Raw genomic sequence first — 14,950 nt, forward strand, 5'->3', positions numbered from 1 at the left:
AGGGATCTCCCAAAAAAGAAGGAAATGAAATATATTATTATTATAAAAAAATGGGAAACTAGAAATCAAGGATAAAATTGGGACATGAATGGCCATGCAGAATAGAGGAAGGGATGTCAGAAGAGACAATTAATATATGGAACCTACTACTGTAGAAGATCCCCTAATTTTATATTAGAATTTTACATAAAGTCACCTTATAGGGGCACTATGCCCCAACTAGACATTTTACATCACAGAATAAAACCTTAAGTGCCTGGAATAGTTTAAACCCTATTTTGAAATGTTTTATAATCATCCTTAGGGAAAACTCTTGTATTTTGTTTTCTAGGAGTACAGAAGCGTCAGTTAATATTATTCCACACTTGTATCAAAACTTAGAAGACAAAATAGATTGTATACTCTCTGATCTAATCGGTGACCAGCTGGCGACTGTTAGAAAGACACAATTTTACTTGGCAGATTAAATGACTTTTTATACACAAGATGGATCTCAGATAAATAACCTGCTTGTGTAAGAACTTGACAGATGCAAACTTCATTGAATGTCTTTGTGAAATCGCCTGGAATGGGCTTCAGAATGATTTGATTCAATATTGTAATTATTTTTCAGATATCTAGTTTAGAGCCAGAGATGTTAATTTATCTGAAATTTATACTAAACCAAGGTGGTGAGAGTAGATTCCTCCCTCGTTATCCATTAAGACTCTCAGATTGCAAAGCAATAGAGGAGAGCACAATGCAATTGCCTTCACTGGGGTAGCCTTCACTTTTTAAAGATAGTATAGTTCCTGAAATTCTGGAGAATTTCATATAGAGACAACTGCTAAAACCCATGGCTCAGCAGTCCACACTGTATGATCCTGGCATTAATTCAGCTATTGACTGACTCATGATCAACACTTTAGTGCTCTTCAGTAAAGAATGTTACCCTACAGCAATCCACAGATTCCCCTTTGAATACTGCTGGTTATGGTCATTCTGAAAGGAATGGACAAAATAGGCTAGATTTCGTAAGAAAGTCATCACAATCATTGAAAAGAAAGTTAGGTTTTATTTGCTGTTTCAGACAAGTCTAATGAAAATCCTTATTAGTGACTATAAACAATTTTCTAATAAAGTTTAAAAAAAGTTTAAAAAGACACTAAAGGAAATAAAAATATACACTGTATAAATTAAAGATGAATGCGTATACATTTGTCTTTATAAAAGTAAAAACTTAATTATCAAATATTAAATGATTTTAACTTAAATCTATAAATATTATACTTATTAAAGAACATCAAATATGTATCACCTAACCTAAAAAATAAATGATTTTAGTTGGAAAATCACACCAAAATTAATTAAACATAAAAGTGACTTTTAACAAACATCAGATCAGATATGAGAGCTGCAAATAATGTCAGTCAATTTCATGAATATTGTCATTGCAAGCAGTTATAGAGTATTTACAATGTACTTGACTAATATTAAATTTTAACATATTTCTTATAATGAATCTTCAATAATTATACAATATGTAATTCATTAGTTTTCAATTCAAGTCCTAAAATTATTAGTCCAGAGAAACTAAAGAACTGCTACAGAACAGGAACAAAATTCAAAGCTGGGAAAATCAATGAACTTCATGACATCAATTGCAAACAAGTAAGTTCAAAAGCAACTTTCATTATTATGAATGAAATGAAAACAGACATAATTTTTAGAGCTAACGTTTGCATGAACAATGACTATGTGCCATCTTGTGGTCTAATAGAGAGAATGGATACTTCTTCAGGATGAAAGATTGAATGACCTGCTAAATGTTTCCTCACTCTCTTAGGCCTTTTCTGAGTAGACATGAAGTTTGCCTAACACTGCTTATGGCAAGATGACTTGAAAAACACCTCAGTTACACTGGGAATTTTACGAACAGTTTATTTAATCTAAATCTGAATTTATTAGTTAGTTTTGTTAAAATCCAAATTACGCCAGAATAGATATCTGAGCAGTGCAGAATGTGAACAGCTTGGGCAGACAGCTACGTTCTCCACAGAACACCCTTGAAAGATGGCTCAAAACTACCTGTAACTCAAGCTCCACAGATGTCCTGGCTTCCAAAGATACCTGTATTGAAGAGTACATGTCCCCTACCCCCAACAAAATAATTCACTTAAGTAAAAATAAAAAGAGGATATTAAAAATAAATTTATAATGTGTTTCACACTGATCAAATGCCATTCATGTGGCTTAAATATTTTATAGCATAAAATTAGGATGTGTTCCACACTGCACCAAAGAGCATTCATGTGGCTTTTATCTTTTTGATGGATTCTGTTGTTAAAAAAAAAAAACAAAAAACAAAAAACAAAAAACATAGTGAGGAATTGAAACAAGCACCTTTGTTCATTTCAAGTGTACAATTCAATTAGACCCTACTGAGGTGCTACTTGGCTTTTAGGTCTTGTAGAAAATAGCCAAGCGCCTTCCAAATAAACATCCATCTCTTTTTTCCCAGGTTACTTCAAACTAAAAAATGCACTATAACTGGATATTCTCTAACACAAATACAGATTGTTGATTCCTGTAAATCTAAATAAATTCTCTGCTTTATATTTCTCATCACAAATAATCATGACAGCCAACAGACCCATCATATGGTGTTCTGTTATACATGTTCTCAAAATGCAATTCTCAAAAGAAGGAAGGAATAGTGAAAATCCTAGTAGGTTTCTGGTCCCATAAGTAGATTTACGATATTGTTAAAATTGAAATCATTATCTCAATAACATTTCTTTCTGATGCAAAAAGAACATTCATTTTTCAATTCCCACATTAAAACGAAAAATGCTTCTGTTCACAATATATGGATTTTATATGTTGAACACAAAATGTTTAAAACTGCCAGTTGCTATTACTTTCATTCTGTAGTAGTAAAGGCTAATGCATTCAAACAAAAGAAAAAAACCTGGGATTTAGTAAACATGGTACTATGAAAATGAAGAAGAATAATTATTTCCATGTGGGATGAATAAACGATTCATAATTCTTTATTTATTTTGATTTTTTTTCAAACAAGGATGTGTAAAGAAGGCATGGTCTTCAAATATTCTTTTATTTACTTACAATCAAGCCACTGTTCGTTTGCCTTCTTTCTCTTCCATCGATCATTTTGTAGAATATCCCACCTGGATTGAACTGAGTACTCCAGACAATCACATTTCTTTGATAATACACATCCATCCCTGTTATTCTTGAATTATGTTCAACATGAGAAATCTGCTGATGACCGCCACTGTAGTTGAATGGATATACAAAACCCAGGATGTCAGTGTCATTAGCTATGTAGAGAGCTTGATCTTCAGAGCCTGCAGATCATTATAATAAAATACAAAATAGAGGAAATTTCAACTAGGGCAAAATAAATGATGTGCTTTCAATTATCGTCAATTGTTATTCTCTATACAGTTTCTTCCAACGTGAAAAGCAACTAGTTTTATATCACCTTTTGCTCTTCGGGACAATGAATTCTGTTCAACACTTTTGTAAAGTAATCTATAGCTGTCTCAGTTTTTCTAAATACAAAGCTTAATTTATGTGTTTAAATTAGGCATTTGAAAAGAATGTCATTGGCAAATCACAATACGTGGTGTTCTAAAGTCTTGATTCTTGGTGTTTAGATGCTGTCCTATATTCTCATTTAATTAAGAAAAAACCCTCTGTGGTTTTTTTTTGTTTTTGTTTGTTTGTTTTTTGTAGATGGACCCTGAATTATCCCTACTGATGGCTACAGAAAGGAAAAATTATTTTTTCTTGTGTTCATAAAATTTTATATAACTGGAACTACTGAACTTTTTCAGGGCTAGTAGTAAAACCCAGGGCTTTGTACAAAATCCATCACTAAACCGGATTCTGCATTGCTTTATTATCATTTTAACAGGTTTCACTCTTTGTTATATCAAATTTTTGTAATTTCCAATTCATTTCCAATTAATGGAACACCATATCCTAATTTTGACATCTCTGACATACTAATACCACTTTCATATTGATTGAAAGGTAAAACCATATGGGGGTTTATCATGGTTATTTGCAAGAACTATTTTTTATTTATTTGCAGCCCAATTTCTTTATATTATCACTAAACCGGATTCTGCATTGCTTTATTATCAATTTAACAGGTTTCACTCTTTGTTATATTAAAGTTTTGTAATTTCCAATTCATTTCCAATTAATGGAACAGCATATCCTAATTTTGACATCTATGACATACTAATAACACTTTCATATTGATTGAAAGGTAAAACCATATGGGTTTTCTGATATTATTTAAATATAAAGAAATTGAGCTGCAAATAAATAAAAATAGTTCTTGCAAACAACCATGATAAAAATAATAATGTATGCTGAAATGTATTTGAACTCGTCACATTTATGTACAAATCATGTTCTATACTCTGTCATTTTCTCCTGAATTTTGCATTACTCAATAGGATAATACATAACTCATTTAATAGTCTAAATGTTTCTCAATAATTAAAATCTTTTAGCTATTATGTCAATTCCTTTTCATTTTTTTTTAACAAAACTCATGGAAATAGATATGAGTGCTACAATTTTTTAAATGAAGAACTGTGACTCAAGACCACAATAACTTCCTCCATGTCATGGAGCATGGAGAGTGTAGAGGTAGGATTCAAATTTAGTACACCTAGCACCATTCACATGGATGGTACATAACATCAGTTTTCTCATGTAACTATGTCTTATTAAGAATACCCTATAGTTGAGATTTTTAAAGCTATATAATTTCGAAAAACTATATGAGCAATCTCTTTATTCAATAGTCTTGTACCCATATCTGTCATTTTAACTTAAAAAAAATCTGTATCAACATGCTGAAAAGATAATGAATTTAGAAATTTGATTTTATATTATAAACTTTAAAAGGTCCCCCCAAAAAAGTTTCTCTCTTTATAATACTTATTCTTATGATTTCACTGTGCTACAGTGGTCTAAAAATTTCTTATATTTACTTAAATAGAATCATCAAGGGAAACACAATTTTTAGGCCATCAGACTGTTGCTTAAACTTTTTATTCTACTGATAAGTTCCTTCAAACACAAAGTAATTTTAACATTTTTTCTCTATATTTAACAATTCTCTCTGTAAGTTACTTAGAATTACACTATTTATGAAAATAAGGTAGAGATAAAAGTGATCAAAGTCTAGTGGTATACTGAGCTGGGAGGCAATTGAGGCCACAGTGACCTACTTCATATATTATAAAAAGTACACAAAGGAGACTTTGGAAGTTTTCAGAATAAAGGAATAATATTTTTAATTAAATGGGACTACGATGAACATTTCAAAATAAAAATAAAAAGGCACATTGATTGCCACTAATCATAAATATTTCATATTATTGTGAATGAATAATTTAAAGAATATTACATTTTGCTAAAATTCAATATACATAATTTTCCCCATAAGATATTCATGGCAAAATTGAAATTGCTTTTTAATTACCTTACCTTTTGCTATGCAGCTGTTGTTTTTTTCTTGAAAGTTCTGGTCACAGACACATTTATATGATCCGTGTGTGTTTATACAATGGTGCGAGCAGACACCAAACACCAGGCATTCATTGAGATCTACAAGAGAAGAGCTCAAAATCCATCTTCACCTTTGCAAGACAAGGACTATAATGAGAGCTAAACAGAAACCCTGTACACCCATTTGCAAATCCACAGAGCTATGTCAACAATAAGTTAAAGAACTGATGTCTGTGATTCAAAACATACCACTGAATTCAGGGCACACAAGAAGAACTGAGAGCTAAATTTCAAGGTCAGGGGGATTGTTGACCATGCAGTTTTCTTGTCCACTCTCACATATTTCCCTCTGCTTCCTACATCTTGTATAGTTTCTCTGATTATGTAACAAGACTCTAAGATAAATTCTTGTCTCAAATAGGACTTAGTACAGTGGAGTGATTGTTTTTTGTTTAGCACTTTCTAAAGGTCCAACGTTACACACCACTCCCAATGATGCCTGCAGATGGCACAGAGAAAGTTTGTGCTTCTGTTGCCTGTGCTGTGGCACTTCCCTAGGAACAACTGACACATTATAGTATTAACTAATTTCTGTGTCGGGTTCAACACATGGAAAGAAAATGAGCATGTACTTGTCAGCAAGTAAAATATACAGGCATGACGTAAAATGTATCATGTCAACACTTAATTATCTAAATTAGTGAAGATTTTTCTTCTTTCTTTAGAGAGTCAGTTGTTTCTATGGATAACCTTTGGTATGGAATCTATGGTAGTCTGATAAGCTCCCCATTGGCCCACCAAGGACAATTTGAAGAGCCTGACCTTAAAGTGGCCATTCTATTCCCATATATGTATCACAATTGACACAGCATCTATTTTCTCTTCTATGCTCTCTCTGTTCTTTCTTCATTTTGGCTATTTCAACTAAAGTGTTTAATACAAAAGAGCAATTTTTATACTCTTTTTTATATATGACCTAGTGAAGAATTCTAACAAGCTAAATTGCAAAATATAGATAATACATCTTCCTTCTCAATATCAAATGGAAATTGATTTCTTTATTATAAAATGTATTTATTGTAGATACAAATTTAGGTTAATGTTCTGAATTGACTTGTATATAAAATAGAGGTATATAGAAATAATGAAAACATGGTTATTTGAAATGACAAATTTAGTAGTGCTTCTGTTTCCCTTGCAATAGAATAAAATGAGAAAATATTGTTGGGCGGTGCATGTCTTTAATCCCTAATCCCAGAATGCAAGAGGTAGAGGCATGCTGATTTCTGTGAGTTCAAAGACAACCTGGTCTGCAACAGTATAAAAGTTAGTTCCAAGACAGGCTCCAAAACTACAGAAAAAAAAGTAAATTCAGGAGAAAATATTGAGAGCAGTATTTCAAAACAGAGCTTACTGTTCAGACTCTTTAGGTAATCAATACTATCAGAACTATAGTCTGAAGAGTCAGGCTCTTTGTGTGTGTATGTAATTATATATCATTTTTTTTTACGATTTAGAGCTGTGATACAGATATGAGAGAAAACATAAAGTATCAATATTTGCCTTTTGGGGCCTGGGCTGTCTCACTCAGTATAATTTTGTCCAGTTCTATCCATTTACCTGTAAATTTTGTGGTTTAATTTTTATTTACAGCTGAGGGATATTCCATTGTGTTTATTTACCCAATTTTTTCTTATCCATTCATCTGTTGATGGGTATCAGATTATTTTCATTTTTTTTTATCTTTATTGAACTCTACATTTTTCTCTGCTCCCCTCCCTGCCTCTCCCCTCCCCTTCAACCCTTTCCCAAGGTCACCATGCTACCAATTCACTCAGGATATCTTGTCTTTTTCTACTTCCCATGTAGATTATATATATATATATATATATATATATATATATATATATATATATATATATATGTCTTTCTTAGTGTCCTCATTGTTGTCTAAGTTCTCTTGGATTGTGGTTTGTAGGCTGGTTTCCTTTGCTTTATGTTTAAATGTAATTACATATAATTAATAGACACAGTTAGGAAAAGAAAAAATGGTTTATTCAAATAGAGAAAACTTAGTTTATAAACTTTTAGTGACTCATGGTAGTAAGAAAATAGATAATATGTGTCAATCATCTTCTTTGTGTGAGTATAATCAGTTAGTTTTTTCATATTGTCTGAAAAACTATAAAGTCATTTTAAACCAGAAATTTAAAGAAATAAAAGCTAGAATAAGAAGTTATATTAGAATCTATGGGGCTGGGAAGATAGTTCATTGGGTATAGGGCTTGATGAACATGTGTGACGAACTGAGTTTAGATGTACATCTTCCACATAAAATGCTAGGCAACACAGAAGCACCTGTATTCCTAACACTTGGAAAAGGGGAACACCATGAAGAAGAGGATTTCTGGGGCTGGTTAGACAGCCAATCTAACCAATCACTGAAGTTCAGGTTTAGTGAGAGGTTTCATCTCAGGAGGTGGAGAGTTACAGAGGAATGATGTCAAAATCTAGCATTCATGTCTTCACAAAAACTCATATATACTTACACATAACAAAATTATTAATAAAATTATAAAAAAATTTTATTTAGTATAAAAATTCCAGCCAGATATTAGAGATTATCTTAAATTATAATAACGGATAAATATGATTATAAAGCGTTTTTATCAGAGTAAATTGCAATAATGTACATATTTGGTGGTGTCCTTCATAACTCTATAGGGAAAACACTAATGGAAATTTTGTTTACCTATAACTTACTTTGTTATTTTCTCTTTACTATATGCCCGGTTTACATGATTAAAATGCAGATGACAAGAAAGTCATTTAGACACTGACTTTGGATTTTTAAAGACATTTTATGAAGGATTGTTCGAAACATGATGCTATTACAAAAGCTTACAAGTTTCTCAAAGTAAATTATCTGTCACAGCATGACAAACGCCACTGTCAAGAGAAATGGATCTTCTCAAACGTTCTTTCCTGAAATGAGTCGAATACTTTGATAGTTCTTAACCAATGAATTCATCATTTGCATATCAAAACAGATTTGCTCTGACACAATTGAAATTCCGGCTGGTCTGAATTTGTTATCTGTTCAAGATGCTTTGTAGTTTCAGAGATGGTTAGCTCAGTCTCGAAAACAAGCAACCTCATCTCTCTCTCTCTCTCTCTCTCTCTCTCTCTCTCTCTCTCTCTCTCTCTCTCTCTCAAAACTGAAATGGCAGCACATAGCTATACATAGCTTTTATGAAAATCATTCCCTGTCACCTCACAACTTAACAGCCTTGGGAATCTATATAAGCCAAGGATTTAAGCACAAGCTGTTGAGGAAACATTCTTTACCTTCACACTGTCTGCCTTTCATGTTTCTCCGAAACCCAGGTTTGCAGCGACAGAAAACAGATGTTTTTATTTGATTACAAAATGCATCATCTCCACACGGATTCCCATTGTCCTCACAGGTGTGTTCACGGAGACCTAGGGTTTAAGGATAGTAGAATCAAAACTGATATGACTCTGGTTTTTGAATTGGGAGTTTATTTTTTACTTTGAAGTAATTGTTTTATTGCATGAATAACTTCTGTTAAAAATGCAGTTTTCTGTGCATCCATACTATCTTTTCCTATAGAAGGCAGAAAAAGACTGATCACATTGCACTAAATACCGCTGAGAGAACTGTTGATACAGATATTGACAGTTGCTGTCAAGACCCAATACTTCCTAAAACTGTGTAACAAGTAAATGATTTTCCTGAAAGGCCATCATCAGGACGTTTATCCATCCCACATCCTTCTCCAAGAGAAATAGCATTTTCTTTCAATGACCTCAAGATTTTTACTACCTCCCTGCAGAAGAGTTTGTCAAGGACTCACATGTTACTCCAGTCAAAAGGCTAAATCCATAGCTGGTTCCAATTTTAGTCAAGACACACTAATAAAAACACATCTGAAAGGAAAGCTGGTTAAAATGCTATTAGAACAATGTAAGACTGCCCTGTAGTTTTAGCATGGTATTTCATTTCACTACTTTATTTTCCATTAAGGAAAGGACTTTTAAATGCAAACAAACCAGAGGGGTATTACTATGAAGAAACACTACGTTGTCTCTAAAACACATCAACTAAACAAATTTCAAAACTAATTGCCATTTTAAAAATTGAATTAGTATGATATGTTCTTGCTGATATAAAAAATTCAAATAGGTAAAATATACTTTAACGAAGACACTTGTGGTAAAATCAAATGGTTCTATCTCAGTCATAAAACTGAGTGATGTTCCAAGAAATGTTCTTTCAACAAAGTACACTGTGAAGAGCTGTCTCCAGACAAGAGTAGAATAATTTCATGTTAGAAATCTGTCTTTCTGTACGTTCTTAATAGAAACCGCATACTCTTGGTGCAGCCTTGTTCATCTGAACCGTCTCCACAGTCATCGAGGCCATCACACTGCAGCTCCATGGGGATACACTTTTTGTTGCTGCAAGCAAACTCATCCTTCTTACAAGGCTTGGCTTTGAATGACAGCTCACCTGTTTGATCATTGAAAAAGTGGTTAGTTAGTGTTCCATAAGTTCCATAAAACTGAAAGTATTGAGCTCACGATTTGTTCAAGAACATACTAAATGGTATGTGAACATACATTTTATATCTTAAAATTTAAGTTTTAGGGCCTAAATCAAACAGATTTTTAGAGTTTTTGAATTTTGAGAAAAAATATATTCCCTATATTAACCAACACCCGGTGTTTATGAGAAAATGCATAAAGTATCCCAAGCAGAATTTTAAAATAATGTATACACATTTTTATTTATTCTTTCAGAATTTCATATTGTATATTTTGATCATATTCATTTTCTTCCCCAACAATTCCAGATCTCACTTACCCCATTTTCCTGCCCAATTTCATCTCTCTCTCTCTCTCTCTCTCTCTCTCTCTCTCTCTCTCTCTCTCTCTCTTTCTCTCTCTCTCTCATTCTCCCCCCCCCCCCTCATTTAATTAACAGAAAAAGAAGAAAACCAAAGTGTCCAGTTTGTCTTGGCCAATCCTTTCTGAGTATGGCACCTGCCCCTGGAGTGAGCTTGTTATACCCAATGTAACTTTGTTGAAGAAAATGGACATATCCTCTCCAAGCACTCATCAATTGTGAATTTCCTGTTGGCTGGGAAAGGGACCTCCACTCCCTGCAACCATCTGTGCGGTGGTTTTTTTTTTTTTTTTTTTGCCTAACTTAAGCCTGTATAAGAGTCATGTATGCTGTCATGGTTTCAGAGAGTTAATATGTACATATTCCCCGTTGTCTGGAAAACATTGTTTCCTTGAAGTCATCCATTACCTCTGTCCTTTATAGTATCTCTGTTCCCTCTTTCACACAGATCTCTGCTGTGAGAAAGAAAGTGTGATATACACACTACTTTGGGTTGGTCATTTCATAGTATCTTATTCTCTATACATTGACTAATTGTGAATTTTTATATCAATTATTAATTTTATTTATTAATTATTAATTTGAAACTTATCTGGAGAGGATTGAAAATTCACTGTTCTGTGAGTCACTATTTCATTTTATTGCTATGTGCATTTAGCACAATAATGGCAGTAGGCTTCACAATAAGGTTTATTGCCAGTCAAGGCTCAGATTCTTGTCTTGATCAATAGTGTTAGTCATGAGTTCTATCTGGTACATTGAGCTTTTAGTCTAATTTCAAAAAGAGGTAGATTACTCTCATATCATTTGTGTCACTGTTACACAATGGTCTTATCTTGTCAGTCTGGTCATTATTATAGCTTCAGGTTTCATATTTATGTATTGGCCAATGTTCAGTGTTTCTTTTGGTAGTATACATAGTACCATTCTTTCTATAAAGCTATCCATTAGCAGTGCAGCTTCCAGTTCAGTATCAGATAGATTTCTTCACATTTTTTAATTTAAGTATGTGGTATCTTCAGCAATACTGTCTCACTAACAAGTTGTAGAGTTTATTCCATTGCATTAATTGAACAATAAAATTCAATTTATGTGGGTGGAGGGGGGGTCTATGGAAACCCGCTGATTAACAATTCAAAAAAATACAGAACCATTCCTGGTACTAGGGATTTTATTAGGTAATATATGATATCAAGTTGGGTATTATCAACTTTCTCTATACTTTAACATCATTTAAATTATTTTTATAGGTCTTTACATCTTAGTAATCTATATAGGTTTATACAGTGATCTTTTAAATGATTAGGAATTTTTAGATGATTCAGACAGTCTTGAATTATGTTGGGTCCAGTATGTTCTCTGAAAGATCTGTTTTCTGGGACCGTTGATTTAGGGACTTTTTATATCTCAAAACTATGAAGAAAAGTTGTATTTATATGTACTTTATACACACCTTTCACCTCCATCTCTATTTTTGGCAAAAGTTTTTATTTTTGACAAAAGATTCTTTTACAATAAACTGTCTCATGATATTAATATTTTCTTGAATGAGGTGTCATAGTGCTGGGTTTTGGATAAAGCCACTCACTTTTTTTTTATGCAGCTGAAATGATAGGAGGTTACTTGAATATGGCTATTTCAACTGTGCTGCCTGGAAATAGGCCTTCATATATAGCGACAAGGAATTCTTTGTTGTAATTTTAAGTACTAAGTTCATTCTCTTATCTTGTCACTTGCTCTTAAATCAATAATTCCAATTGGACAGATTTACCGTTGCAGTGATCTTCATCGGAGTTGTCCCCACAGTCATTAATCCCATTGCATGTTTTCTCAAGCTGTAGACAGATTCTGTCATTTCTACATCTGTGAGGCCTTGAGGGTGGGCAAAGAAATTTGACTGAAAGAACAATAACAGAGAAAAGACAAAGTGACTCTTTCGGGTGCATGGTGTTATTAAGAATGTACTTTGCTTTAAATCAGATAATTCAGCTTTTGTCTTGAGTTGGAAAATGACTAATCTTGGATACTAGAAAATACAGGATCTTTCGTTTTTCAAGTCACTAAACACAGAAGGGTACATAGTTAAAAATTACAAAATGGTGTAAGAAACCAAGAAAGTTTCAGGATTGGATTTGCAGTTCTGATCTCACTGGATGTATGACAAGATAAAATATCAACCATTTTGTCCTGGTTTTTTTAAAACTCTCTGTTTAAATATATATTTAGATATATACTTAAAGTTTGTGAGGAAATCTTTGTTTTTCATTTTAGTGTGTAACTATAAAAGTCAGAAAATTTTATCTATCCTATTCTTCAGTATTCTGTCCCTAAATTAAAAGATATTTCTAATTATTACTCATTTGTAGAAGTATCCCCTGCTCTGTCCTTGGTACTGAATTGCTTCCTCTTGAATTCTACCTATAGTTACTCTCAATTATACTCATTAATTTACCTGTGCTTCTATACTAAATTCTGTCAACTTTTTGCCTAGATCTGTGATCTTCAGAGTGTCTGGAAGTACAGTCTACTTACAGTATTTTAACTGTAACAAATTCACTCGTCCGCCAAGACTGTCCTCTGACTGTATCAGTTAACATTTAAGATACGGCTATCACCACGGTTTTGTTAATGGCACATCATAGCGAGAAATTTGGAATTATTCTACAGTCCTTACTATCAATAATTCATAACTTTATGTAGTTATGACACATTGTAGATACTGTCCCTAGACACATCATTTTCTTTCTAATCCCTAACAGTTACCATAAAAATGCCTTAGTTTTAAAATCTCCTACAAAGTTATATCTTAAATATTCTCTGATACATTTCACATGCTCAGAGAAACTATCAACCTAACACATTATTCTTATCTTCTCTAGAGTTATCTGTCTCTTTTCTTGTAAGATTTAAGATACTTTGCACACACGGCCTAATAGATTTTTTATTATCTTGTCCTTATCACTTCTAAAGCTTGAATTCTTATCTTTTAGAAGACTCTACCTGTATGTATACTTCATGTCTGTTCCTGGACACAAGTGACTCTCATATAAGTCCTTGATTTAATTAAATTCTGTTATATTTCCAAGGAAATTCTTTCATATTCTAACCTGTTATGAATGTCTCTTACTTTAAGCTTCATGTTGTTCCATGCTTGAAGTTACTGTAATTTACTAACACCATGCAGGACTGGATAATGTTTTTTATTTGAAGTCATAGAATACTAGTGATATCACCCAGGAAATTAGTGGGAAACACCTTCATGAGGTGATCAGAGAGACCCCAGAAGTATACCAAACAAAAAAAAGCTTCTTTCCATTGTTCTTTTTCTTAACCACAACTGGATGACTAAAGCTTGCTTCTGAGATGGTCAAAAACTTTTGTTGCTTTACACACCATGTATCTGAGCTGCCAGGCAAAATGTGGCCAGTTGTGAATTAATGGTAATACTGTTGTGAGAATAATCAAACATTCTCTGATTGAATTTTAACCCTACCCAAGAGAAACAATGCTGTTTGGTGATTTCTTCTAAGGTAACACATTTATTTTAATATAGAAGCCCATTAAACCACACAGTGTTCTAAAGAAGGTAAAACATTACATTCATCAAGAAAACTCATAGGTAAGAAAGTGTTAAGATAACGGGTGTGCAAATGAAGGTAAAAAAGAAGATTTATTCTAATGAAAGATTTTTAAGATTAGAAAGTAAGCAATTTACTGACTTCAGAAAGCCAGGGAAGCTGTCCAGATTCACTGGCCTCCTTCCCCCAAGCATATGTCAGCAGTAATGACTACTGTAAGAGATTGAGAAGTCAACTTTCCTAGAAGGGGCTTCAAGTAGCCAAACCACCTGGGAGAGACAGAGACCATACAGAATTCCTGAATACTTTCAGACCTGCCAGATTGCACGAAAGAAGTAGACCACAGACAAATGAGCAAGAAGAAGTAGGGTCCATCTCAACTGCCTGGAGGAAGTTCACATAAACCAAACTGCCTGGAATGAATGTTCTTCAACTTGCCAAGCTTCCTGCAAATGGTGCGTGAATTCACCTCAAACTGCTGGGTTTTAATGATGTAGTTATCTTTGTTAATTTCTTCCCCTCTAAGTAACCCCTTACCATTCTGTAAACTAAGTAGACTCAACAATTCTCTAGGTAAGACATTGTTGGTGCTTTTCATTTATTTCTGCTGTTGGTTTCCTATCTGCAGTGAATAGACTGATCATACCTCTCCAGGAAGAGTGTCATACAAGGTAATCCATTGTTGCCATCATAAGCCGGAACAAAAATTCATGGCAGTGCCATTTAGTTAAACAGACTTAGTGCCAACCTTCCTTTATATATATATATATATATATATATATATATATATATATATATATTCATCACAAAATGCTATTGGAGAAGCCTCTTTCTAATAAATAACAGTAGGTGTAAAAGCTCATACATACACAAAGTTTAAAGAATAAGTGATGAATATGTGCTC

General features: G+C 33.1%; 1 protein-coding gene across 2 annotated transcripts in view; it reads right to left on the bottom strand.

Moving 5' to 3' along the window:
• The window catches only part of Lrp1b (LDL receptor related protein 1B), a 1,858,137-nt gene that overhangs the window by 113,088 nt on the left and 1,730,099 nt on the right, over positions 1-14,950 (bottom strand). For both annotated transcript variants that reach the window (XM_087899923.1, XM_087899922.1), the window contains exons 73-77: positions 12,240-12,365; positions 9,935-10,072; positions 8,887-9,021; positions 5,518-5,637; positions 3,109-3,350 (exon numbers count right to left, since the gene is read on the bottom strand). In XM_087899923.1, the coding sequence (XP_087756049.1) occupies positions 3,109-3,350; positions 5,518-5,637; positions 8,887-9,021; positions 9,935-10,072; positions 12,240-12,365 (761 nt within the window). The remainder of the gene's footprint in view (positions 1-3,108; positions 3,351-5,517; positions 5,638-8,886; positions 9,022-9,934; positions 10,073-12,239; positions 12,366-14,950) is intronic.

This window comes from Myodes glareolus, chromosome 21 (genome assembly GCF_982192425.1).
Source record: "Myodes glareolus chromosome 21, mMyoGla1.1, whole genome shotgun sequence".
Taxonomy (NCBI): Eukaryota; Metazoa; Chordata; class Mammalia; order Rodentia; family Cricetidae; genus Myodes; species Myodes glareolus.